The sequence below is a fragment of the Zootoca vivipara genome, chromosome 8 (genome assembly GCF_963506605.1).
Source record: "Zootoca vivipara chromosome 8, rZooViv1.1, whole genome shotgun sequence".
Classification (NCBI taxonomy): domain Eukaryota; kingdom Metazoa; phylum Chordata; class Lepidosauria; order Squamata; family Lacertidae; genus Zootoca; species Zootoca vivipara.
The window spans coordinates 13,165,421-13,189,869 of NC_083283.1; the positions used below are offsets into that span (position 1 = coordinate 13,165,421).

General features: G+C 47.3%; 1 protein-coding gene across 2 annotated transcripts in view; it reads right to left on the reverse strand.

Moving 5' to 3' along the window:
- The window catches only part of FER1L6 (fer-1 like family member 6), a 127,472-nt gene that overhangs the window by 11,260 nt on the left and 91,763 nt on the right, over positions 1-24,449 (reverse strand). For both annotated transcript variants that reach the window (XM_035125519.2, XM_035125518.2), the window contains exons 28-37: positions 20,161-20,200; positions 15,382-15,500; positions 15,103-15,234; positions 13,138-13,263; positions 11,528-11,655; positions 7,946-8,116; positions 6,185-6,345; positions 5,563-5,705; positions 4,480-4,568; positions 539-637 (exon numbers count right to left, since the gene is read on the reverse strand). In XM_035125519.2, coding sequence (XP_034981410.2) covers positions 539-637; positions 4,480-4,568; positions 5,563-5,705; positions 6,185-6,345; positions 7,946-8,116; positions 11,528-11,655; positions 13,138-13,263; positions 15,103-15,234; positions 15,382-15,500; positions 20,161-20,200 — 1,208 coding nt within the window. The remainder of the gene's footprint in view (positions 1-538; positions 638-4,479; positions 4,569-5,562; positions 5,706-6,184; positions 6,346-7,945; positions 8,117-11,527; positions 11,656-13,137; positions 13,264-15,102; positions 15,235-15,381; positions 15,501-20,160; positions 20,201-24,449) is intronic.

The window sequence follows — 24,449 nt, forward strand, 5'->3', positions numbered from 1 at the left end:
GTCCCAGGCACACAGGAGGGTGGAGCCAGCCGGCTGCCTCAGTGTCTCGCTGGCTCGGTCGCCCCCGAACTCACGGTGCAGAGCTGCCCGCAGAAGAAGAACCCGCCGTGGCGCTCCAACCAATGGGCGGGCTCTTCCCCAGACTCAACTCTCAGGCCCTGTACTCTCAAGCTGGTGCCCCTGAGAGCCTGGTGCCCGGGTGCCCCACACCCCTAGCTCCTATGGGTGAGTCAGCCCTGCTGGTTGGTTACCTATTATTGTGTGTTTTGAGTTTTCCTTGAAGAAATGTAGGACTTCATTTTCTATGCATGTCAGTCCTGTGCCTGCTTAATTCTCGTCGGGTTGAATTCTCAATGAGCCATTGCAGCAAAATGCCAAGGCCACAGAGCTGTCACATCCACGCGTTTGCACAGAACTTGCTAATACAGCTGTGACTCATTTTATTATATTTTTTGATGGATGGGCTTGGGTCATAAATTAATTCACCCTGTCAATGGATAAATGAGGAGATCCGCAGGCTGTGCCTGAGCAAACTTACCCTTTTACATAGATGTCGCTTGATTTTTGTCCAGTGAAGATATTCTCATCCTCTAAAATGACATCTTCTGTATTCCAGATTATCACTCTCAGTTCATAACTTGGGAGAGGAAGAAGGGTGGGGAAGGAAGAAGGAGGATAGGGAGCCAGCACAGAATGTGAAGTTAGATTAATTCGTAGTCAATCATTTTGGTCACATTTTGGGGGGACAGATTCTAATTTTAAGCTGCCTAAATATGAGAAAAAAGAAAGTGGCTCTGGGGAAAAAAATGGGGCCCTGCCTCTTTTTCTTTTCTGAGGAGAACTTTAAATAGCACAAATGTCATGCTTTCATACATTCACAATAAAAAAATTCCTTCAGTAGCACCTTAAAGACCAACTAAGTTTTTATTTTGGTATGAGCTTTCGTGTGCATGCACACTTCTTCAGATACAGTGAAATAGAAGTCCCCAGGCACTTATGTAGAGAAGGGGGGGAAGGGGGGGATCATTCAGAAGGGTGGTGGAAGTGGGTGATTGACTGACTGATAGCTGTTGATGACCGAAAATGACTGCAAATGGTTTTGCATGAAAAAGCAAGGGTTGAGATGGCTGAAGATCGCTTATCATGTATAATGAGATAAGAATCCGATATCTCTGTTCAAACCAGGTCCCTCCATGGTTTTGAGCTTGGTGATAAGTTGTAAATCAGCAACTTCTCTTTCCAGTCTATTTCTGAAATTCTTTTGTAGTAAGACAGCTACTTTGAGATCTTGTATAGAATGTCCTGGGAGATTGAAGTGTTCTCCTACTGGTTTTTCTGTCTTCTGGTTCCTGATGTCAGATTTATGTCCATAGGGACCCAGGTGGATAGGGACCCAGGTGGCGCTGTGGTTAAACCACTGAGCCTAGGGCTTGCTGATCAGAAGGTCAGCGGTTCGAATCCCTGTGACGGGGTGAGCTCCCGTTGCTTGGTCCCAGCTCCTGCCAACCTAGCAGTTCGAAAGCATATCAAAATGCAAGTAGATAAATAGGAACCGCTATAGCGGGAAGGTAAACGGCGTTTCCATGTGCTGCTCTGGTTTGCCAGAAGCGGCTTTGTCATGCTGGCCACATGACCTGGAAGCTATACGCCGGCTCCCTCGGCCAATAATGCGAGATGAGCGTGCAACCCCAGAGTCGGTCATGACTGGACCTAATGGTCAGGGGTCCCTTTACCTTATCCTTTGGCGTAGGGTTTGGCCTGTTTGTCCAATATAGAGAGCTGAAGGGCACCGTTGGCATTTGATGGCATACACAATGTTAGAAGATGAGCAATTAAATAGTCCTGAGATATTATGTTGGATGTTGTTGGGGCCAGTAATGATGTTGTCCGGGTGTATGTGGCAGCAAAGTTGGCATCTGGGTTTATTGCAGGCTCTGGTACCAGTGTCCATGTTAAGTCTGGTGGTTGTATTATTGTGGGTGAGGAGTTGTTTAAGATTGGGTGGCTGTCTGTAGGCAATGAAAGGTCTTCCTCCCAGAGCTTGAGAAAGGGAGCTGTCATTGTCCAGGAGAGGCTGTAGATCTCTGATGATGCGTTGTACTGTTTTAACTTGAGAGCTGTATGTGATGACTAGTGGTGTTCTGTTACATTCACAATGTGATTCCTAACTAACTGAGATATTCTAGGAAGGAGTGGGGAGGAATTAAACCAGGAACAAGCAGCAGCAAACAGTATAGCAAAGAGAGAAAATGAAAAGTAACAGTTATCAAAGAAGGTAACATGTTTATGGGCTTTTCCAGAAGTTAATTACTTCCCATCTCCAAGCACAACTTTCTGCTTGATACTTGAAATGGGCAAACATTCAGCACAGTCCTAGTTACGGTTACATGTTAGGACTGTACCATAGGCCACCGCTGAGAGTTTGAATTCAATGTAACGTGGCTTCTTCTGACTCTGTGATCTAATGTTTTGCACTGATAGGTACATTATTGGTATTTCGAACTTTCTTGCAAGAAAAAAAATGCTTTATTTATAGCATTAAAAACTTCTTAGCTGCTGTGAAGGCTACTTCTTTAGCCCTTCATTAATTCTTCATGGAGAGAGACGAAAGCTTAATAGAGTCAGCTTCAGACTGAACATAATTGATGTACTAATCGTTTCTCTGAAATTACTCCAGACTAAAAAAAAATTGCTGCCAAAAAGCCACTGTTTTATATGAGCCTTGAATTTTCCTTGGCTTTTCTATCTGTTTTGCGTTCAACACACCCTCTCTAGCTGAGCAGCATATTCAATGAAGTTAGATGTTTTGTTATCTCAAATTACGTAGATCAAGTAACCTCAAATTATAGGGCTCTAACAGAAGTCTTCACGTGACTTATGGCAAATAAAGGGCAATTGGCAAACTTTGTTGCAACAGACTCCAGCTTTACCATTTGGGTAATAGTGCAAATACTCTTGACTGTTAATGAGCAACAAATATTAAAATAAAATAATTATGGAGACACAGTGCAGTGGAAAAGAATAAGGCTGGAGAGAATGACTACACATTTTTCAGAGAGTGAAATGTAATTTGAAATAAAGATTGCTGTCACTATCTCATCCCACTTTTGCCTCTGGTAAACAGATCTTGCAGGTTTTTACATGGTTTTGAAAGCCTGCAGAATCTCTTTGACCAGTGGGAAAAATGGGACAACCACGAGCATCTCCAGCTTTTCAGGGGGTCCAAGCAACATGGCCCCTTAAGTATCTGGAGGAGCTGCTGAAGAGTGGAAATAAGTGAGGAAAGTTAATTGAGGAACCGTCATAGATTCCTTTGTGCCACTGTGGGGAATACCAAGACACTGTTTCTGTTGATGCACATTCACTGTTGAAGCAGAGCCTGGAATTGCTACACCTTTAAATAACAGCTCACCCACCTCTCAGTCACCTGAAGTCAAAACTATATCAGGTGATCCTCCTTTTCTCATGCAGATGATCATCTAATTATTAGAACTTGCATAGTTCCACGAACAGCGCTATACAGGCACTGAAAGTTCCATGCATGGTGCTTTGCAAGCCTCAACAACCAGCTGACCACGTGTGCAGGCAAAAACGAGTGACCTCATATCGTTGTGGCATCAGGGGATTAATAGATGGGTCGTTCCACATCCACCTGCAAACCCTGGCTCACAGGGGTAGGGGAGATAAGGATTTGACCCACCAGCTGGATCCACTTCCCCACTCCTGCCTTAATGGCCCGAGCTGGGGAGAACTGCCAAACTCCCTGCCATTGGACCCCAGGAAAAAAATGTTTGGGTTCTCCGTGGGGAGTGAAACCATTCTCAAACCATTCTGACTGTCTTACCTCCAGCCCAGCTTTTATAAGCCACCACAGCTACTTGTGCAGTTACCTTTGTTTTTTTTAAAAAGTGTTTTGCGAATTTCATTTTTTTTTAAAAAAAGGGTTTTTAAAAATTGCTGATAAGGGATAGAAAGTGGAAGGGAGATTATTGCAAACGAAAAGGATGTTCCAGTTCCTGGAGATTTTAAGCTGCATGACAACCAGTTTACACATCCCTAGGAAGATGCAATACTATTAACAGGAAGCTAAGGTAAAGGTAAAGGGGCCCCTGACCATTAGGTCCAGTCGTGGCCGACTCTGGGGTTGTGTGCTCATCTCGCATTATTGGCCGAGGGAGCCGGCGTATAGCTTCCAGGTCATGTGGCCAGCATGACAAAGCCGCTTCTGGCAAACCAGAGCAGCACATGGAAACGCCATTTACCTTCCCGCTGTAGCGGTTCCTATTTATCTACTTGCACTTTGACGTGCTTTCGAACTGCTAGGTTGGCAGGAGCTGGGACCAAGCAACGGGAGCTCACCCCGTCACAGGGATTCGAACCACCGACCTTCTGATCAGCAAGCCCTAGGCTCAGTGGTTTAACCACAGCGCCACCTGGGAATGTATATTTGCAGGCAGAGGGGAGCGTGTAATGAATTACCCTTTGGGTTTTCTGGGTGAAATGTCGACCGGCGGTCCTGGGAGAGGCATATCCTTTGGAAACATGTCCACCCACATCTGCACACGGCCCTTCAGGAAAGAAAACAAAAGGACACATGTGAATGAGGTGCAAATTCAGTTATGGAATAGCAAGATTTATTATTATTAAAATGTGTATACTGCCATTCATCAGCATAGCTGATTTCAGACAACCCTGTATCTACTAATGCAGGCATAGGAAAACTCGGCCCTCCAGATGTTTTGGGACTACAACTCCCATCATCTCTAGCTAACAGGATCAGTGGTCAGGTATGATGGGAATTGTAGTCTCAAAACATCTGGAGGGCTGAGTTTGCCTATGCCTATCCTTATGCTTGAGCTACTGCTGCATAAGAACACAAGAAGAGCTGTGCTGGATCGAACCTTCTAGTTCAGCATCCTTTTCTCACAATGGGCAACTTGATAAAAAAAAGTAAAGGTAAAGGACCCCTGGACGGTGAAGTCCAGTCAAAGGTGACTATGGGGTTGCGGCACTCATTTCGCTTTCAGACCGAGGGAGCTGGCATTTGTCCACAGACAACTTTCCGGGTTATGTGGCCAGCATGGCTAAACTGAGTCTGGTGCAACATGACACCGTGACGGAACCAGAGCACACGGAAATGCCATTTACCTTCCCGCTGCAGCGGTACCTATTTATCTACTTGCACTGGCATGCTTTCGAGCAGGAGCTGGGACAGAGCAACGGGAGCTCACCCCGTCGAGGGGATTCGAACCGCCAACCTTCTGATTGGCAATCCCAAGCAGCTCAGTGGTTTAGATCACAGCACCACCCGCGTCCCCTAGGGCAACTTGATACCTATATGGGAAGCTCATAAGCAGGACCTGAGCACAACAAGTGGGGACACATTGTGACTCTCAGCAACTGGTATTTAGAGACATACTGATAACTCCAAATTAAGTATAATCGCCCAACCGGAATGTGCCTGTATGTGACTGAATCCCAGTTGAAGATAGCAACAGCCTGGAACCACCCAGCTTTCAATGATTTCCTTTTTTTGCCATTTATCTAGGCTAAAGCATTTACCTGCTCCATGCCGGGCTTATCTTTGTGGTATATCGGCCGCGTCTCAATGTGTTCGGGCACCAGCTTGCATCCAACCCCAGGGATGTCGTTCCAGGAACGCAAAACCTTCAGAGCAAGGTGTTCATAGGATTCCACTGGCTCCTCTGTAAAAGAAAGGAGAGCACAAGACGAGCTGTCACATCAAGCGAGGCTGGGCCTTGGAAGCTCCTCCTCCTCCTCCTCCTCCTCCTCCTCCTCCTCCTCCTCCTCCTCCTCCTCCTCCTCCTCCTCCTCCTCCTCTCTCCAGCGGCTGCTAAGAGCTGCCCAAGGGAGGAGGCCGGCAGCAGCAGCCATGGACAGGCAATGCTCCCTTGAGGCCGCCACTGCTTGGGACATGCGCTGGCTCATCCTCTTCCCTGAGCTCGGCAGCGGCAGCACTGACAGGAGAAACAGGGGCATTCTAGGATCAAATCAGAAGCTGGGATAGCTTTTGTAATTCCAGGACCGTCCCTGGAAAATTGGGACACTTGGAGGGTATATTAATGCAGAGCCAGCAATCTCCTTTACAAAAAAACAAACAAACATTTGTGGTGCAGCTGGGGCTGCAGATCAGACTGTAAAGACCATTATTCAGCACAGTTACCATTCTCATCTGCCTGGAAGACCGTCTGCCCTGTAAAGACCTTGTCGCCCACTTGTATCTTCCCAGGTTGCATGAAGGGCCCACTCAGCTTGTTATCTTTGCAGAGCTTGGTCAGGATCTCGGTTGGCTTGGTGGCATCTCGCCAGGCATTATACCCTTCACTGGGAATGAGAGAAGACGGTTTTGGACAGATGGAGCAGTTTCTAAAAGCCGACATTCCTTTCAAAACAGAGCTCATGAAAACATTTCCTGCCAAGGCACTATTCAATTTTGATGAGCTCTAGAATACTACCTGGCCATAAGAATGTCTAGTTCCAATTAGAACAGAGACAGATAACCTTTTTCCAGGCTGTGGACTACATTAGTCTGGTGGTCAGCTGTTTGGGGTGTGTGTCTTCCAGTTGTGACAGCAGACTATAACACACGGTTAACATATACCCAGACTCACACACAAAGCATAGAAAGCAGTGCATATATTCAATTCTTAGAAACGGCTTTCAAGTTTCACCTTTCATTTTCTCAATTGACTTTTCTTTTTAACACAGCAGTTGTAATAAAAGCTGTCCAATGCCCTTTATCTGGCTCGACTGTGCAAATGGCAAAAAGAACTTTAAGGCTGAATCCAGCTAAGTTCTACTCAAAGCAGATCCACTGAATGAATGAATGAATGAATGAGCCATCAGCCATAGCAACAAACAAACATTGTGATATACACAGAACAAAAGAAAAAGTTGATAGTTTAAAACAGTTTAGGGTCCTGAATCAGCAGTCAAATAGTGGACCTTGCAGCTAAAAGCCTTGCAATCATTGAAAATAATGGACACAATTAACTTAGGTCCATTATTAACATCAGGAACCATAAGACAGAGAAACCAGTAGGAGAACACTTCAATCTCCCAGGACATTCTATACAAGAACTCAAAGCAGCTGTTTTATTACAGAGAAATTTCAGGAACAGACTGGAAAGAGAAGTTGCTGAATTGGAACTAATTACCAAGCTTAAAACCATGGAGCCACCTGGGATGAATAGAGACATCGGATTCTTATCTCATTATGCATGATCAAGCTTTCTTTAGCACCTCAGCCCTTGTTTTCCCCCCCAGGACTAATTGCAGCCATCAGCAGCCGTTAACAGCCATCCACAGGTTTACCACTCCCATCAGCCCATCACCCATCCCCACCCACCCCCACCACCCTCTGTATATATATATAAGGGCCTGGCACTTCCGTTTCCAGTGTATCTGAAGAAGTGTGCATGCACACGAAAGCTCATACCAAAATAAAAACTTAGTTGGTCTTTAAGGTGCTATTGAAGGATTTTTTTATTTTAGGTCCATTGGATTCAGTGGGTCAGCTCTGTAATTGCAAATAATGCAATGCACATCTGAACTGCAAAAATGCAACTGCATATGAAATGTTGTATGCAATTTGCATGGGCAAGTTTTTGCATGTTTGCAAGGAACACAGATCTGTCTTTCTGCTGAGACACACACACACACACACACCGTCACCTCGATCTTCTGCAGCTTATCTTTGTGCACACTTTGTACAACACTGAAGCTCTTTTCCTTCTCAGTTCTTCCCTTTTGAACAGCTGGTGGGCAGGAAGGGATGCAGAGTCACAGACTGCTTAACAAAATTCAACTGCAGGTCAAATCCAGCCCGAGGCCTGGAGGTTGACCATCCCTACATTAGGAGTTTTCTGAAACTTCACAGGCTGTACATCAATTACAGAGACCTTGTGTCTGGAAAGAAGCTTACATTTCATATTGGCTCTGCAACCCACAGGTAGCTCGATGCCTGCTGTAAAAACGGTTTTCCAAATCGATTTTGGTTTCTCCAATGAGGTCATCAGAACCAATCAAGTCATGGTCATAGATAAGGACTGAAAGCAGGGATTCCTTAGGGAAAGTTGCCTGGATTTCAAATGACCTACAGAAAAAATATTGGTAAAAGTATGTCATGCTTGCTGTCAGGGAAGTCTCGCTGAAATCAATGGGACTTAAATTGGAATAAAGTGAGCTTAGGAGTGGTGTATTAAAGTTATAGAAATATAGCAAAGGTTTCAGAGTTTAACCCAAAAAGGCCATCACAAAAAAATCAGAGATGGGAAGCTTTAGAAAATTATCCTTGGAATGATTTTTTTCTTTCTGGCAACCCCAGAAAACAACAACCCTTGAACCAATAGTCTTCTGCATGGTGTATGTCTGTGTTACAGCCAGCCATTAGTTAAATTTTCCCAGTATTGAAATGTGAGACCAACACTCGTTTTCTGTTATAGCTGAAAATGTGACTAAACTAGGCTTCCCCATCTGTTTGGTTTAATCTGGACATCAGTTATGAAATTCACCTTCTTGTATTTTCTTTCTCTACATACGTAGAGGCATCTCTACCCACTCCAGCAAGTTCTATATTATATGGATTTTTTTTTTAATACAAAGCATTTACATCCCTCGAGAAAACTGGAAATGCTGCCAGAACAGCTTACAGATCAATATCCTCTCCACCCACCTGCAAAAGTTCTTGCCCTCAGTCTTACAATCTTAAAATACACATGTAGAACGAGACAGGGAAGGAAGAGAAAAGCGAGCAAACAGGAACAAATTTCCAAATGTTATCAAGTTCTTATAATGATCATCTTGGGTTGAAGCAGGCTACCCATAGCTAAAAAAATAATAATCAAACAAATCCCAAACAGCTGTTTTGGTGGTGTGTGTATGAAAAGATGCAACATGGCTGACACATCGAATAGAGAAGGAAATGGAACGGGATCACAAAATGGTAGAGGCATGTCCGTCCGTCCGTCCGTCCCCCCATCAGTGGAAAAAAGAAACTTATATTAGCTACCCCCTTGGTTGCCAACAGAAACAGTGTCAAATTAAACTGTCTGGAGGCCCCTAGGCAATTGAAATCTTGGGGCCCCCCTCACAAATTATCTCCTAAATGCATTTTTATTTTAAAGGTAAAGGACCCCTGGCAGTTAAGTCCAGTCACAGACGACTCTGGGGTTGCGGCGCTCATCTTGCTTTACAGGCCAAGGGAGCCGGCGTTTGTCCACAGACAGTTTTTCCGGGTCATGTGGCCAGCATGACTAAGCCGCTTCTGGCACAACGGAACACCGAAACCAGAGCAGCGCATGGAAACGCCTTTTACCTTCCCACTGGAGTGGTACCTATTTATCTACTTGCACTTTGATGTGCTTTCAAACTGCTAGGTTGACAGGAGCTGGGACTGAGCAATGGGAGCGCACCCCGTCGTGGGGATTTGAACCGCTGACCCTCTGATCGGCAAGCCCAAGAGGCTCAGTGGTTTAGACTACAGTGCCACCCGCGCCCCACCTGTTTTTTATTTTACCAGCCGACAATTTTAATATACCAATTTTATTACATGAAACAAACATTAACAATTATTAATGTCATTAAACAAATTAACATATTATATTATTAAACAAAAAGCTACGAAAGCTTGAGATTGTGATTTTCTTTCAAGATCTAATCAGTATTATCATGATCCGTTGTTGCAGGGCCCCTAAAAGGTGACTATGTGGTAATCTGGCACTTGATAGAGATTATTTGTATCTCTCCTGTGTTCTGAAAAGAAAGAAGAGGGGAGGTTGCATGGCCTAATCCTGAAATCCACTGAAATAATTGGGCATGTGCAATGTAAGAGACACTAAGGCCGAGGGGTCCCCAAACTTACCCGGCTTTGGGCCGGACGGCGGGGAATGCACGCCCATGCGCACACACTCTTACAGGTGCGGCGGCACGCTTCCGAGTCGGAAAAAAGCATCAAAAATTGTTTGTGCACATGCGCATGGGCCTCCCCCGACCCGGAATTGCACCGGAAATGATGTTTACACAAGCACGCGAACGTTATTTCTGGTGCACTTCCGGGTCGGGAGAGGCCCATGTGCACGCGCACAAACGATTTTCGGCATTTTTTTCCGACCCAGAAGTGCGCCGCCGTGCCAGTAAGAGTGGGGGGTGGCAGCGGCCGACGGGGGGCGTCGCGGGCCAGATAAAAGAGGCCTTCTGGCCATATGCGGCCTGTGGGCCTTAGTCTGGGGACCCCTGCACTAAGCCAAGGCAAGCAGGAACTTAGAGCAGGAAGAGCAAGCAGTCTCTCGTAGATTGTGCATTTTTGAGCAGATATTTCACAGGTCCCATAGGAGGTACTGGAAAGTTCTCTGACACCTGAGTTAAAGAAAATGTTTAAAAATACTTTTGTTAAGAAACCAGAAGCCTTTTTATTGGGTATAGTGGGTGAAGAGATACCAAGGGAATATAAAAGACTGTTTATGTATGCAGCAACAGCGGCAAGAATTCTTTTAGCCCCTAAATGGAAACAACAAGAAGTACCAACAAAAGAAGAGTGGCAGATGAAAATGACGGACTTTGCGGAACTGGCAGGAAAAATCTGAAACCAGCATGATCACGTATTCCAAAAGGACTGGAGTAAATTTATACGATATTTGAAAGGTTACTGTAAGCAATTAACATCACTAGCAGGGTTGTCTGAAGACTCGTAATGAGAAACTTTCTCCCTTTTTATTTTAACCTAAATTTTAACGCCTTTTCGTAATGAGTGGAATTGGAAAACGTATAAATGCAATGAGATAAAGGTTGATTTTGAAAGCCATAAGGCGGGAGGGAAGGAAGTCGATGGGCTCTAAAGAGCCAGAGCGGCGAAGTGGATAACAATGATATGATTGTATATTATTAAATGGAAAACTAATAAAAATTATATACAAAAAAGGGAGGTTCTGTGACACCATGTTGCTGACCTCCTGAATACTACCACAGCTTATTAATATCAGCTAACAGACCGACAGTTTACTGCATGAGCCATTAGCATGCCGACCGAATACATGGATATGCTGAAATAACCAACATTTCTCCAGTCAACAAATATCCTTGGTTTCCTATTTCCTATTACATGGCCAAAGAAACCCCTAGACTGGATTAAGAATCGTATCCTGATTGAAATGTGAAGCAATTCTAATGCAAACCTGCCCTAAACATTTTAGTTATAGGATAGTTGTGGCAGGCTTGGCTTACGTCCTTGGTGACGATGGTTGGTCAAGGTCATCGGTGCTATTGCATGGGGAGAGATGAAGCAACACAAAACTAATTTGGGGACGTGCCGGATGAACTTGAAAGCCGAATCATTTGCAATTAGACAATGTGACACAATTGTCAAGAATTTAATCAGTAATTTCACAAACATCTAAAGAGACATGCACCAATGTTTAACAAATGCACTTTGTCCTAAATAACGGGGGGAGAAATTGTCTGCAGCTAATTCACTCTATCCGGAACATCACGCAATTTAAAATAAACTCACCGTCCAAAAACTGGGTTCAGCTGCTTTGGAATATAATTGTCTCTGTCTTTAATTTCTGTTTTTCCCAACCTAAGCACAATATAAGGATCTGATTTGCCATCTGGATCAGCTGGACTAAGATTAAATGCCTATAATAAGAGGGGGAAAAAATAATACATCCCAAACTATATAACCAATCTAGAGTAAAAAAAGCACAAGTGACTCCATTATTTCATTTTTCTGAATTAATTTAGTTAAATCTTTCTCCACTGATCCTATTTTCCCCTAAGAAGACCAAACCATTCTATGATGATATAGATTATATATATAAAAAAACAATGACTGGTAGATAAAATATTACGTTAAATAGAAGATTCTTTATTCTGTTTGTAAACTATACTGTGCTTTGAAGAATTGTTATGTGAATCCTGAAATATGTTCCAGGGCAGGGGTAGTGGTGCTGTCAGGGGATTGTTGCGGCTACTCTCGAGTAAAGACGCTCCAGTCCGCTCTGTCTTTCAGAGTATTATTGTGCATATTATTTACAATGCAGAGCTATCAGAAAACATGACTGCCTAGTCCGATTCAGAATCCGGCAATGGCGACCGTCTGCTTTGGCGCTAGCAAAATAGCCTGGGCACCCCAAAACGCCTCCCCCTTGCCCTACGTCTGGGCGCTCGCCTCATTCCAGGCGCCGGAAGGAGCAGTGCCTCTGATTCCCCTTGCTGACCAGAGTGGCGCATAGGTTCTTGTATGTCGTGAGCCCTTCCTCCACCTTCTGCTCTCCCGAGCGTTGCCATGGCTCCGACGCCTCACTGAATTTTTTCTCCGTTCTGCTCCATCCCCCGTTCCCTCCTCCTGACCCACTGCTCGTGCTGTCACTGGGTGAAGTGCTGGTCAGGATAACTGGGGGGGGGTCCCCTGTACTTATACTACTACTACTACTACTAATAATAATAATAATAATAATAATAATTTATTATTTATACCTCGCTCATCTGGCCGGGTTTCCCCAGCCACTCTGGGCGGCTTCCAACAAAATTAAAAGCTTCCCTAAACAGGGTTGCCTTGAGATGCCTTCTAAAGGTCTGGTAGTTGTTGTTCTCTTTGACCTCTGGTGGGAGGGCATTCCACAGGTCGGGTGCCACTACCGAGAAGGCCCTCTGCCTGGTTCCCTGTAACTTGGCTTCTCGTAGCGAGGGAACCGCCAGAAGGCCCTAGACTTATAGAATTGGAAGGGACCACGAGGGTCATCTTCTGGCCCAACCCCCTGCAATGCGGGAATCTTTTGCCCAACGTGGGGCTCGAACCCACAACCTTGAGACAAAGAGTCTCACGCTCTACAGACTGAGCTGTGCTCATACTATTATTATTTTTTGCAATAGTTTTATAGGGAAGTAAAATCAATAAATAATCCCAGACGATGCACTGCCCTGACCAAGGCTCCAGCCTACCTGCCATTTTGGCAGGTATCTAGAGTCTGGCCAATGCAGCACTTGGCTTCATTGAGCGTGTCATGGCTTGTCCCCACACCTGTCAGGTGCCGCCTGTTGTTTATGCCCTGCTGGGCTTCAGGGTCCAAGGCTTTGGCCCCAGACGCCGCACCTAACAGAACCATCAGTTATACTTACTGCGACAATGTATACTCTGATGAGAACTTTCACCGAGTGGTTGGGCGGGATGCCCTGCAGGATCCTCGGCTGGCCTCCGTCTCCTGGGCAGCCGTCTTCTGGACTTTTGTATATGCAGAAACAGCCCTGTTAATACACAGCATGGATAGAGATCATTCCTAGTGCCAAACCTAAATCAGCAGAGGCAGACATAATGCCATGCTTGCAGTGGTGTGTTTTTTAAACACATGCATTCAACACTTATCTAAAAAAGAAAAAAGATCACATGCTATTACAGTGATACCTTGGTTCTCAAATGCCTTGGTACTCAAACAACTTGGAACCCAAACACTGCAAACCTGGAATCTGAAGAAGTGTGCATGCACACGAAAGCTCATACCAAAATAAAAACTTAGTTAGTCTTTAAGGTGCTGCTGGAAGGAATTTTTTTATTTTGTTTCGACTGCAAACCTGGAAATAAGTGTTCCTGTTTGCGAACTTTTTTCAGAAGCCGAACGTGCTCCATTTTGAGCATTACGCTTCTGATTTGAGTGCCACGCTTCCGTTTTGAGTGCCACAGTTCTGTTTTGAGTGTTACGCTGAGGTCCGTCTGTTTTTGTTATTTATTTTGTGTTTTTGTTTTTGCGGCTCTTTGTTTGTTTTTGTGACTGTGTGGAACCCAGTTCAGCTACTGATTGATTGTGTGACTGCAGTACATTGTTTATTGCTTTCATTTTATGGATCAATGGTCTCGTTAGATAGTAAAATTCATGTTAAATTGCTGTTTTAGGGGTTGTTTTTAGAAGTCTGGAACGGAATAATCTGTTTTGCATTACTTTCTACGGGAAAACGTGCCTTGGTTTTGGAACACTTTGGTTTTGGAATGGACTTCCAGAACGGATTAAGTTTGAGAACCACGGTACCACTGTACTCCCAAGAGTTGTTGGGAGATCCCTATTCCTCTCCCAGAACTACCATTTCCAGACTTCCCTGAGAGGAGAGATGGTTGGTTAAACACATCTGGAAATTGTGGCTCTGTGAGGGAAATAGGGGTTGCTTAACATCCTTAACAAACTAAAGCTCCCAGGATTCTTTGGGTGGTAAGCTATGACTGTTTAAAGTGCCATAATGGTGTTTTAAATGTATTGTGGCCTGAATACATCGCCACAGTTTGGTTCTTTTGGGGTTGACAGATTATGGTGTAATAAGAATCTTAATTTTTAACATTTCAATTAAGTGATCTAAAGACAACAGCCCGAGGGTTGTTCTGAAATTGGGAATAACTCTATTTTCATGAGTTAATTGAATTTATGATAGAGGTACTGAAAGCTCGTCCTCTTTTTAGATTTAGAACAAGACACCCCGTGGTTTTTCAATCAATGAAGAATCACAGGTTCTGCCCACCCCCCCAAAATGTGTCAAGTTTGGGTAATCTACTACCGGTATGTATGCCATACTCTATGCCAGGGGTCCCCAAACTACGGCCCCCGGGCCGGATGCGGCCCAATCGGCCTTCCAATCCGGCCCGCGACGACCCCCGCCGCCCGCTGCCGCCGCCCGCTCTCACGGCGCGCGGCGCAGCGACAATCAAAAAAATCGGCAAAAAATCGCCGAAAATCCTTTGTGCGCATGCGTACAGGCCTCTCCCGACCCGGAAGAGGTCATTTCTGGTGCACTTCCGGGTCGGGGGAGGCCCATACGCATGCGCACAAGCGATTTTCGGCTATTTTTTTCCGCCCGTGTGCGTGTGCGCATGCGCACGGGCGCGCACTCCCCCGCCCTCCGGCCCGCTGCGCGCGCACTCCCCTGCCGTCCGGCCCACCGCGCGGGCGGCGCGGCGGGCACCGGCCCACCGCTCGGTAAGTCTGGGGACCCCTGCTCTATGCACTGCTCCACAAATGCTAGCAAACTTAAATATTACCAAGTAAAAATGAATTTCTGTGCAACATGGATTTCTTTCTTTCCACACGGTACTTTTCACAATACCTTAAACTTCCCTATGATCCTGTCCTCATAGTCGCTGTGATCTTCATCAGTGGACTTGCCTCGGAAGAGTTCAAACGTTTTCACCCAGTCTTCAAAGTTGTTAAATTCACTCTCCAAATCTCCATCGTAGATCTTTGGAAGAGATCGACCAACAATCAGCATTTCACAATTGAGAAAACGGAGCAGTTTCAGAATAAAAATTTATGTAAAATGAGCAGGAGCAGGAAACTGGGAAAAACTGGGAAAATAACCCGAATTCCAAATATGAATGAACTCTACCTCCAGGGTTGCTAGATTTGGAGGGGCCTCCTTCACTTTCTTCTTGAGCAACTTGTCTTTTTTCTTTCTGTCTGGCTCGTCTTCAATGCTCAGTGCTACGTGGCCAGAGGTCTGTTTCGCTACAGAGATTAAATGGAACAGGTTTTGCTTTGTTTTGTTTACCATTACAAATGACTGCATCGAAAGATGAACCTCAAGACTGCCACCACTTTGGAGCTTCAAGTGCATTTGCAGCTGAAGCACAAGCCTATTTTTTGTTTATTTTAGCAAATAAATAGTAGCAGCAATGCTATGATGATAGAACTAAGGTTGGAAGAGGATGTCTTTCCTGTGAACTGTAACAACTGAATTTCCACTCTTTTTTAAAAAGAATAATGTTATCGGCTGCATGCATGCCTTACATTTAAAAATCACATTTTCCCCACCCCAAAGAAGCCTGGGAACCATAGTTTGCCCCTCACAGAGCTACAGTTCCCAGCGTCCTTAACAAAGTACATGTCGGGCTTCGGGGAATCGGCTTCCTCCTCCATGGCAGTAAACAAAAGATCAAATGAAAGGAACGTCTTACCAGTTAGAATCTTTAATAATTACAGTGAGAACACAAAAAAAAGTCTTCCAGAAATGGCGGTGCTCCCAATTAAGTGTCACACCCCCTTCCGTCCCTATTAATCTATGTCACTCCTATGTCTTGTAATCTGATTTTGTACCCTCTGTGCTTTCTGTTCTGCCACTTTCTGAGCTCTCCGTGACTTTGGAGAAGGGGGATGAATGCTGTCTAGAGACTGTGAATCTGTTAACCCTCTCTTTTCCAGTCTTTCTTCTCCTAGCTGTTCCCCATCCAGTATTTTCCAGTTTCTGCCTTCTGAACTTTGTCCCTCTGCAAACCACTGTTCCAAATCTATACTGTCCTCCTGCTCCTGAGAAGATTCAGGATCCGGATTAGGAGCAGGGGGAGGGGGAGGCTCCCACCATTCCTCCTCAGTGCAGCCCACCTCAGCACAGTCCCTGACACTACAGCTCCCAGGATTATTGGGGATGATGGTGGATGTGCTTTGAATCAATGGCATGATGAGGGCAAAAGAGGAGAGTGCAAAATATGGGCTGAAGCTCAACATCCAAAAAACTAAGATCATGGCCATTGGTCCCATCACCTTCTGGCAAATAGAAGGGGAAGAAATGGAGCCAGTGAGAGATTTTACTTTCTTGGGTTCCATGATCACTGCAGATGTTGACAGCAGTCATAAAATTAAAAGACGCCTGCTTCTTGGGAGAAAAGCAATGACAAACCTAGACAGCATCTTAAAAAGCAGAGACATCACCTTGCCGACAAAGGTCCGTATAGTTAAAGCTATGGTTTTCCCAGTAGTGATGTATGGAAGTGAGAGCTGGACCATAAAGAAGGCTGATCCCCGAAGAATTGATGCTTTTGAATTGTGGTGCTGGAGGAGACTCTTGAGAGTCCCATGGACTGCTAGAAGATCAAACCTATCCATTCTGAAGGAAATCAGCCCTGAGTGCTCACTGGAAGGACAGATCCTGAAGCTGAGGCTCCAATACTTTGGTTACCTCATGAGGAGAGAAGACTCCTTGGAAAAGACCCTGATGTTGGGAAAGATGGAGGGCACAAGGAGAAGGGGACAACAGAGGATGTGATGGTTGGACAGTGTTCTCGAAGCTACCAACATGAGTTTGACCAAACTGTGGGAGGCAGTGGAAGATAGGAGTGCCTGACGTGCTCTGGTCCATGGGGTCACGAAGAGTCAGACATGACTTAACGACGAAACAACCACAAAAATCCTATCCTATCTCTTACATAGGTTTCCCAGTTAACTCCCATTCAAGCTACTAGTCAGGTCCCCCCATTTCTTTAGCTTCAGCAGATCAGGTTCTCACTGGAGCAATGATGATCACATCCTATAAATTCTCCCTATTTGTTTCCCTATTTTTTTTAATTTATAAACTATTTTTATTTAACAAGATTGAATAAGTTGCTTACACAAGATATACACAAGATTACAGAATCAGGTGTAAAAAGAAGAAGAAAGCTTAAAACTTTTCAAAATAAAGCCCAGCAGTTTGAAAATATAAATTATAAAACAAAATTGCATATTAAAATACATGTCAAATTTGCTTAAAAATGAAAAGGTTTTCAGCAAGCACCAAAAACAGTACACTGAAGGTGTCTGCCAGATATCAAGGAGCAGGGAGTTCCATATTGTTGGTGGCGTCACTATTAATTATATCAATATGATTTTTTATCCACTGTGCCAACTTCAGGCTTAGCAAATTAATTCCCATCCCTTGGCACCAGTATCGAGATTTTTATGATGCAACATCAGATTAGTTGGCAACAACCCTGCATCAGACTAAAGTAGCATTTCAGAGGTCTACCTGTAGGGTCCACACCAGTGTAAAATGCCTATGTGCCTCAATTGTACTTTCCTATTATTATTTTTAAATTTTTAGAAAATGTAGGTGGGATCCTTTATCCTAATTCCCACCCACCAGGTTCATCAGAACGGAAGGGGAAAAAACTGCATCCCACTAGCAGCTGAACGGAAGAATTCTCTTTAAGATGACAGGCAAAGTTATTTTGGACACGGATGCAGCAATCAGAGGGGAAAAGGACTCGTGGTAGCTTGCCGGCCTATCAAGATGCTGCAATCATGCAGAGACACAAATTGCCTCCATAATTAGATTTCTGGCAAGCTCTGCTACACCAGTGAGTTCATGATTGAAATTCCATTCACCTGCAGTTCTTGGGCCAGCAACAAATTAGGTCAAATCTACGCCGTACTGATGGTGTTAAGTTTAAAAACAGGCAAACAAATAATTAAGGGTCAGAAACATTTATAAAAGACAGGGTGTGCCAAGAGATTAGTTGCCAGATCTCCAGCAAAGCCTACCCTGAAATATATTGGCTTTATTTGACTCTTTGTGTATCTGTGCTTAGAGCCAAGCTAGATGTCTCAACAACAGCATGAATTGTTATAAAAACAGCAGCCAAGGGGGGCCTCAGCAGAATTGGAACCACAGGAGGTGAACAAACTAGAATCATAGAGCTGAAAGGGATCTAAGGGTCATCTAGTCCAACCCCTACAATTCAGGAATGTCAGCAAAAGCATCCATGACAGATGGCCATTCAACCTTTGCTTTAAAACCTCCAAGGAAGGAGACCCACAGTGGGTGAGACGGTATGCACATGGTAAAAGGTAAAAGGGTGCAGGTGGCATTGTGGTCTAAACCACTGAGCCTCTTGGGCTTGCCAATAAGGTCGGCGGTTCAAATCCCCGCGACAGGGTGAGTGTCGGGTCAGCCGGGGGCAGGAATGATCCACAGGCATAATGCAGGAACGAATCCAGCCTGTCTCTCCCATCAGTGTTCAGCGTGCAGCTCTAGGGAGTTCCAATAGCCCTTTTTCGGCGATTTATTACGACAAATGTCGTGGAGCACATATCCAGAGTCCAGCAGAGATAAAACGCAGATGGAGCGGGGCTGAGGTTGTGTACTAAAAGCTACTTTATTAAGCGTAAGGCAGAACAAAAGAAAACATGTCTCCTCTCGCTGAGAGAAGTCTGAAGAAAGAAAAAACAAACGGAAGCAGAATACAGCAAACCTCCGCTCCCATGATTCCAACAATCTTTGCTGGAATGCATAACACAGGCATGTGACCTGCACAGTGAGAGGAATAGAAACCTAACAGTGAACTCCCGTTGCTCTGTCCCAGCTCCTGCCAACCTAGCAGCTCAAAAGCATACCAGTGCAAGTAGATAAAAAGGTACCACTGAGGCAGGAAGGTAAGCAGCATTTCTGTGCGCTCTGGTTTCCGTCACGGTGTTCTGTTGCACCTGAAGCGGTTTAGTCATGCTGGCCACATGACCTGAAAAGATGTCTGTGGCAGAGGAGGAGGAAGCCGCTAGAGGAGGGTGCTCGGGCGCCTGGGGCGGTGCGCCCAGGGGCGGTGCCAGCTGCCTATAGGGGCGGGGTGCACCATGGGGCCTCCGGAGTCTGCCTGCCTCCTCCCACCCAGCCGCCCTACAGCTGGGGGGGAGGCAGCGGGTGGACGATTTGGGGAGGAGAGACGCGTGGCTCAGGTGCGCTGCAGGCCCCACAGTGAGTGCTGCCTGGCATTTTGTCACCCCCCCCCTCAGTGGTGACACCCGGGGCGACCTGCCCACACCACACCCCCTTCTTCTGCCCCTGGTCTGTGGACAAACGCCAGCTCCCTCAGCCTGAAAGCGAGATGAGCACCGCAACCCCATAGTCTCACCTCCTTTACCTTTTACATTTTACCTTACACACAAGGTGAAAACATGCGCAAGACACCAGGTTTGTCTGGGTTACATTGCACAAAACACCAGACTGATCTGTAAAGTGCACATAATGGCTCAGACCAGCTGTTGCCACAAGCAGAACTCTGAACTCTGCTCCCACTAAGTGAAGGGAAGGAGGCGATTTTTCATTATTCTTCTCCCGCCCACCAGCTGCCAGTGCGGGATGAAAATGTGCTCTGAACAGTTGCCAGATCCTCTGGCACAGTGGGGAGGTGGTACGGAAAACTGCAGGAGTTAGGAGGATATCAGCAAAAATGGGCTCTTCCCCTTCGTAGCTGGAGCCTCTACTGGACCGAAAGCTTTTCTGCATACAGAAAGAGCCCTTTTGTTCCCACAAGGGATGCTTAGTATCTGGGCCATTCGCAAACAGTAAGATGAAATCAAACTGGGCAGCTTTCATCATGAACCAAGAAAGAGAAACAAAAATGCAAATGTAGATACTCACCGTTTCCTGGCCTTCCTTCATTGAAATCGAGCACTTTTGCCTTTCAAAATAAATTAAGAGGTGTTTTTTTAAAAAACAACAACAGGTAGGCAGAAACTTGCATAAATGGAACAATAAAGAGCAAGCCACTTTAATATCTCGACTCTTGTTAAGTAGAAGTCAATTTGCTTCCCTCCTTTTAAGAAGAGAAAGATTGCACCCCTCATTTCCATGTTCCAGATTTTTGTTTTTTTAAATTTCCCCCTGGAGATTCATAGTTAGTGATGCTGAAATATACTCGGAGTCGAGAGTGAATTTCATGCTCTTTATTCAGCTCATATTCATCAAGGAGAAGAAGAGAAGACGAATGGCTCTTTTCCCAAAACCATCTGCTTATATACATTATTTACACAATGGGCCTTGCGTGATTGGCTACTTCAGGGCTACACCTGTGGGCCAATTATATTGTGGATTGACTTCTGCCTGCAGCCTGATTGGCTGCTCCTACAGGCCAATCAGGTAGCAGATTCACTTCTGCCAGCCGCCTGATTGGCTGCTCCAGCAGGCCAATCAGGTTGCGGATTCACTTCCACCTGGAGTTGGATTGGGTAGCTCCCGCTGATTCTGAATCCTATTGTTCTAGGATTCAGCTCAGTACATAACACCCCTCCCCTCTAAGTTCCAGTCCTGCCCGGGAAGTTGCATTCGTAGTCCCCAAGGTCTGCTGGCCGCCTCCGTGTGCGTTGTGGCCTGGGGTGTTCCTTGGTCAGGGGTTCTGGTTCTGGCTCGTGTTCCGAGGCTGCTGGCTGTGCCGGGGCTGTCTGGTCTGGCGCCACTGAACCACTAGGTTGTGACTCTGGTTCCGGTGTCCTTCCAGCCTCGGGGCGCCCCTCTGTGCCTACTGCTTCTGCTTCCCCTGCCCACCCCTCTCGCTCTACAGGCCTCACTGCCCTGCTGTCCCCTTGGGACCCCTCTGTCCCGCTCTCCTCCTGGGTTCCTCCTGGGAATCGTCGCCGTAGCTGGTCGCAGTGGCGGCGCCAACATTGCCCCCCTTCCGTTAGTACCTCGTACGACACGGGACCGGTCACCTTGGTGACTGTGGCGGGTACCCATGCTGGGCCTGCCCCAAAATTCTTTGCATACACTGGGTCCTGGGCCACAAATGTCCGGGGGTTCCTGCCTTTCCCCACCACTACCTCATCCTGAGCTCTGTCGGGGTGAAGTCGGTCCAGTCTAGTTGCAAGGCGCCGGCCCATGAGTAGTTCAGCTGGGCTCCGGCCCGTCGTTGTGCTTGGGGTGCTGTGCTGTGCTAGAAGAAATGCGGCAAGGCGGTATTCCCAGTCCCCTTGTGTTATGCGGCGGAGGCTGTCCTTGGTGGTCCGCACCATGCGCTCCGCTTGGCCATTGGTGGCAGGGTGGAATGGTGCTGAGCGGATGTGGCGGATGGCGTTCTGCGCTGTGAAGGTCTGGAACTCCTCTGACGTGAATGCGGTTCCATTGTCCGAGACGAGAGTGTCAGGGAGCCCGTGGGTTGAAAACAGCTAACGTAGTACCCGGATGGCTGGCGCCGTAGAAGTGGACGGTACCAGTGCGACCTCCAGCCATTTGGTGTAGGAATCCACCACTATGAAGAATGTTTTTCCCTGGAAGGGGCCAGCGAAGTCCACGTGCAAGCGTGACCATGGATGTCGGGCGGACTCCCAGGGCTGGACTGGGGCCCTTGGGGGATCCGGGCGGGATTCTTGGCAGGTCTGGCAGTGTTGGACCCAGGCCTCTATCTCTCTGTCAATCCCCGGCCACCACACATAACTCCTGGCAAGGGCCTTCATCCTCACTACCCCTGGGTGTGTCTCGTGTAGGGCTGTGAGGACCCTTTTGCGGAGGGGCTGGGGAACAACGACCCTGCTTCCCCATAACAGGCACCCCTTGTGGGCCGACAGTTCATGTTTGCGGTTTGTGTAGCCAGCGAATTCTGGCCCGGGGCTGCTGCTGGGCCATCCTCGCCACACCCAGTCCAGGACCCGGGAGATGACCCTATCTTTTGTGGAATGGTGCGCAACTTCTTGTGCCTGAATGGGTCGGTCGGGAAGCAGCTCCAGGGTCATAACCTCTTGCGCAGGCGCTGGGTCGGGGCCTGTTTCTGGTAGTGGTAGCCTGCTGAGTGCGTCTGCGTGGCCCATCGCCTTCCCAGGGCGGTGGATTAGTGCATACTGGTAGCCGGCAAGGAAAATTGACCACCTGAGGACACGTGGAGACAACACTTGGGGGGTCTGCTTCTCGGGGGCAAACAGGCCAAGCAACGGCTTGTGGTCAGTCACTATGGTAAAGGGCCGCCCGTACAAGAAATCATGGAATTTTTTTACGCCCTTCACGATTGCCAGACCCTCCTTGTCAATCTGTGAGTAGTTTCGTTCGGCTGCAGCAAGCGTCTGGGAGAAGTATGCCACCGGCACCTCTCTTCCATCCGGGAGTTGGTGTCCCAGGACAGCGCCGATGCCATAGGGAGAGGCGTCGCATGCCAGCACCACTGGCAGCCTCTCGTCGAAGTGTGCCAAGACCGAGTTCGAGACGAGCAAGTCCTTGACTGCCTGGAATGCGGCCCTTTGTTGCTGGCCCCACACCCAAGGGGCCCTTTTATCTAGGAGTCTGTGTAGGGGCTCCGCTACCGCTGCCTTATGGGGAAGGAAGGCATGGTAAAAGTTCAATAGTCCCAAGAATGACTGAAGTTCGGGCTTGCTCTTGGGCGCTGGGGCCTCACAAATGGCCCGTACCTTGTCACCGGTTGGATGGACCCCTTCTGCGTCCACCTTAAATCCCAGAAAGTCCACCTGCGGCACTCCCAGTAAACACTTTTCCCGCTTCACCTTGAGGCCCGCCGTCTGGAAACGGTACAGGACGGAGCGGAGGCGGTCCTCAAATTCCTCTGGTGTGGGCCCGGCGATCAGTACATCATCGAAGAAGGGGGTGACGCCAGGAATCCCTTTAAGGAGAGAGTCCATTAGATTCTGGAATATGCCTGGTGCCACGCTAACGCCAAATTGCAGCCGCTTTACTCTGAATGCCCCTCTGTGCGTCACAATCGTCTGAGCCTCTGCTGTGGCTTCGTCCACAGGCAACTGTTGATACGCTTGGGCCAAGTCCAGTTTGCCAAAGATTTTTGACCCAGCCAGGGTGGCGAGGACATGGCTGACCACTGGCACTGGGTATGCATGGGCCGTGAGAGCCTTGTTTATGGTGCATTTGTAGTCTGCACAGATGCGGACCGAACCGTTAGGCTTGACGGGTGTGACAATTGGAGTTTCCCAGGGGGCGTTGGGCACCGGCTCCAGCACTCCTTGCTCCACGAGCCGGTCCAATTCCTCGTCTATGCGGGGTTTCAGGGCGAACGGGACCCGGCGGGCCTTGTGCCTGATGGGTCGTACAGCGGGGTCTAGCTGTAGGGCAATGGGGGGTCCTGTATATCGTCCCAATGCCCCATCGAAAACCCCTGGAAACTCTTTGCATATGGCGTCCACGTCCACTTGTAAGCTAGTGCGGTTCACCCCGGTAACGGCTAGCCCCAGAGGTCCAAACCATGCCAGTCCCAGTAAGCTAACGTAGGGGCCCTTAACTACCAGCAAGTCCAATTGTTGCTTTCGCCCTCGATATTGCACCCTGAAGGTCCCCACCCCCATTGTAGGGACCTTACGTTTCTGGAAGTCCCGGAGGGTGAATGGGGCCGGCCTTAGTTTGGGACCCCCATTAGGGCACAGTTCCCTTAATGTTCGGGCCGAGATTATGGATAGAGTTGAACCCGTGTCCAGCTCCATGCGGCATGGGGCTCCCTCTATCTGTACCTCTATATAAATTTTCTCTGTGCTGGGATGGGGCAACTGGAATACCTGGTAGTCCGTGATCTCCGTCGAGTTGCCTTGGTGCATGGTGCCGTGTGACCTGGGGCTCCTGGATCGGTCATCTGATGCTTGTCGACGGGTGAGTCGAGCCCGACACACCCGGGCGATGTGTCCCAATTTTCTGCACTGCCTGCACTCTGTGTTGCGGAAACGACAGGTCCTCCTCTCGTGGTTCTCCCCGCAGCTTGCACAGTTCCCTCCTTCTCGTCGAGGCTGCTGTGGTGTGTGTGCTGCTTGAGTGCGCCGCTGTACTCGGTGTACTTCCTCCCTGTCAGATTCGGATTCGTCGGTGAGGTCTTCGTGGTAGACCCTCGGTTGGGATGGCGGGGCCGGTCGTGCCTCTTGCGTTGACCTCTCGGCGGCTTCGGTTGCCAGGGCTTCCTCCAGAGCAATCTGGAACGTGAGGTCTTTTTTGGC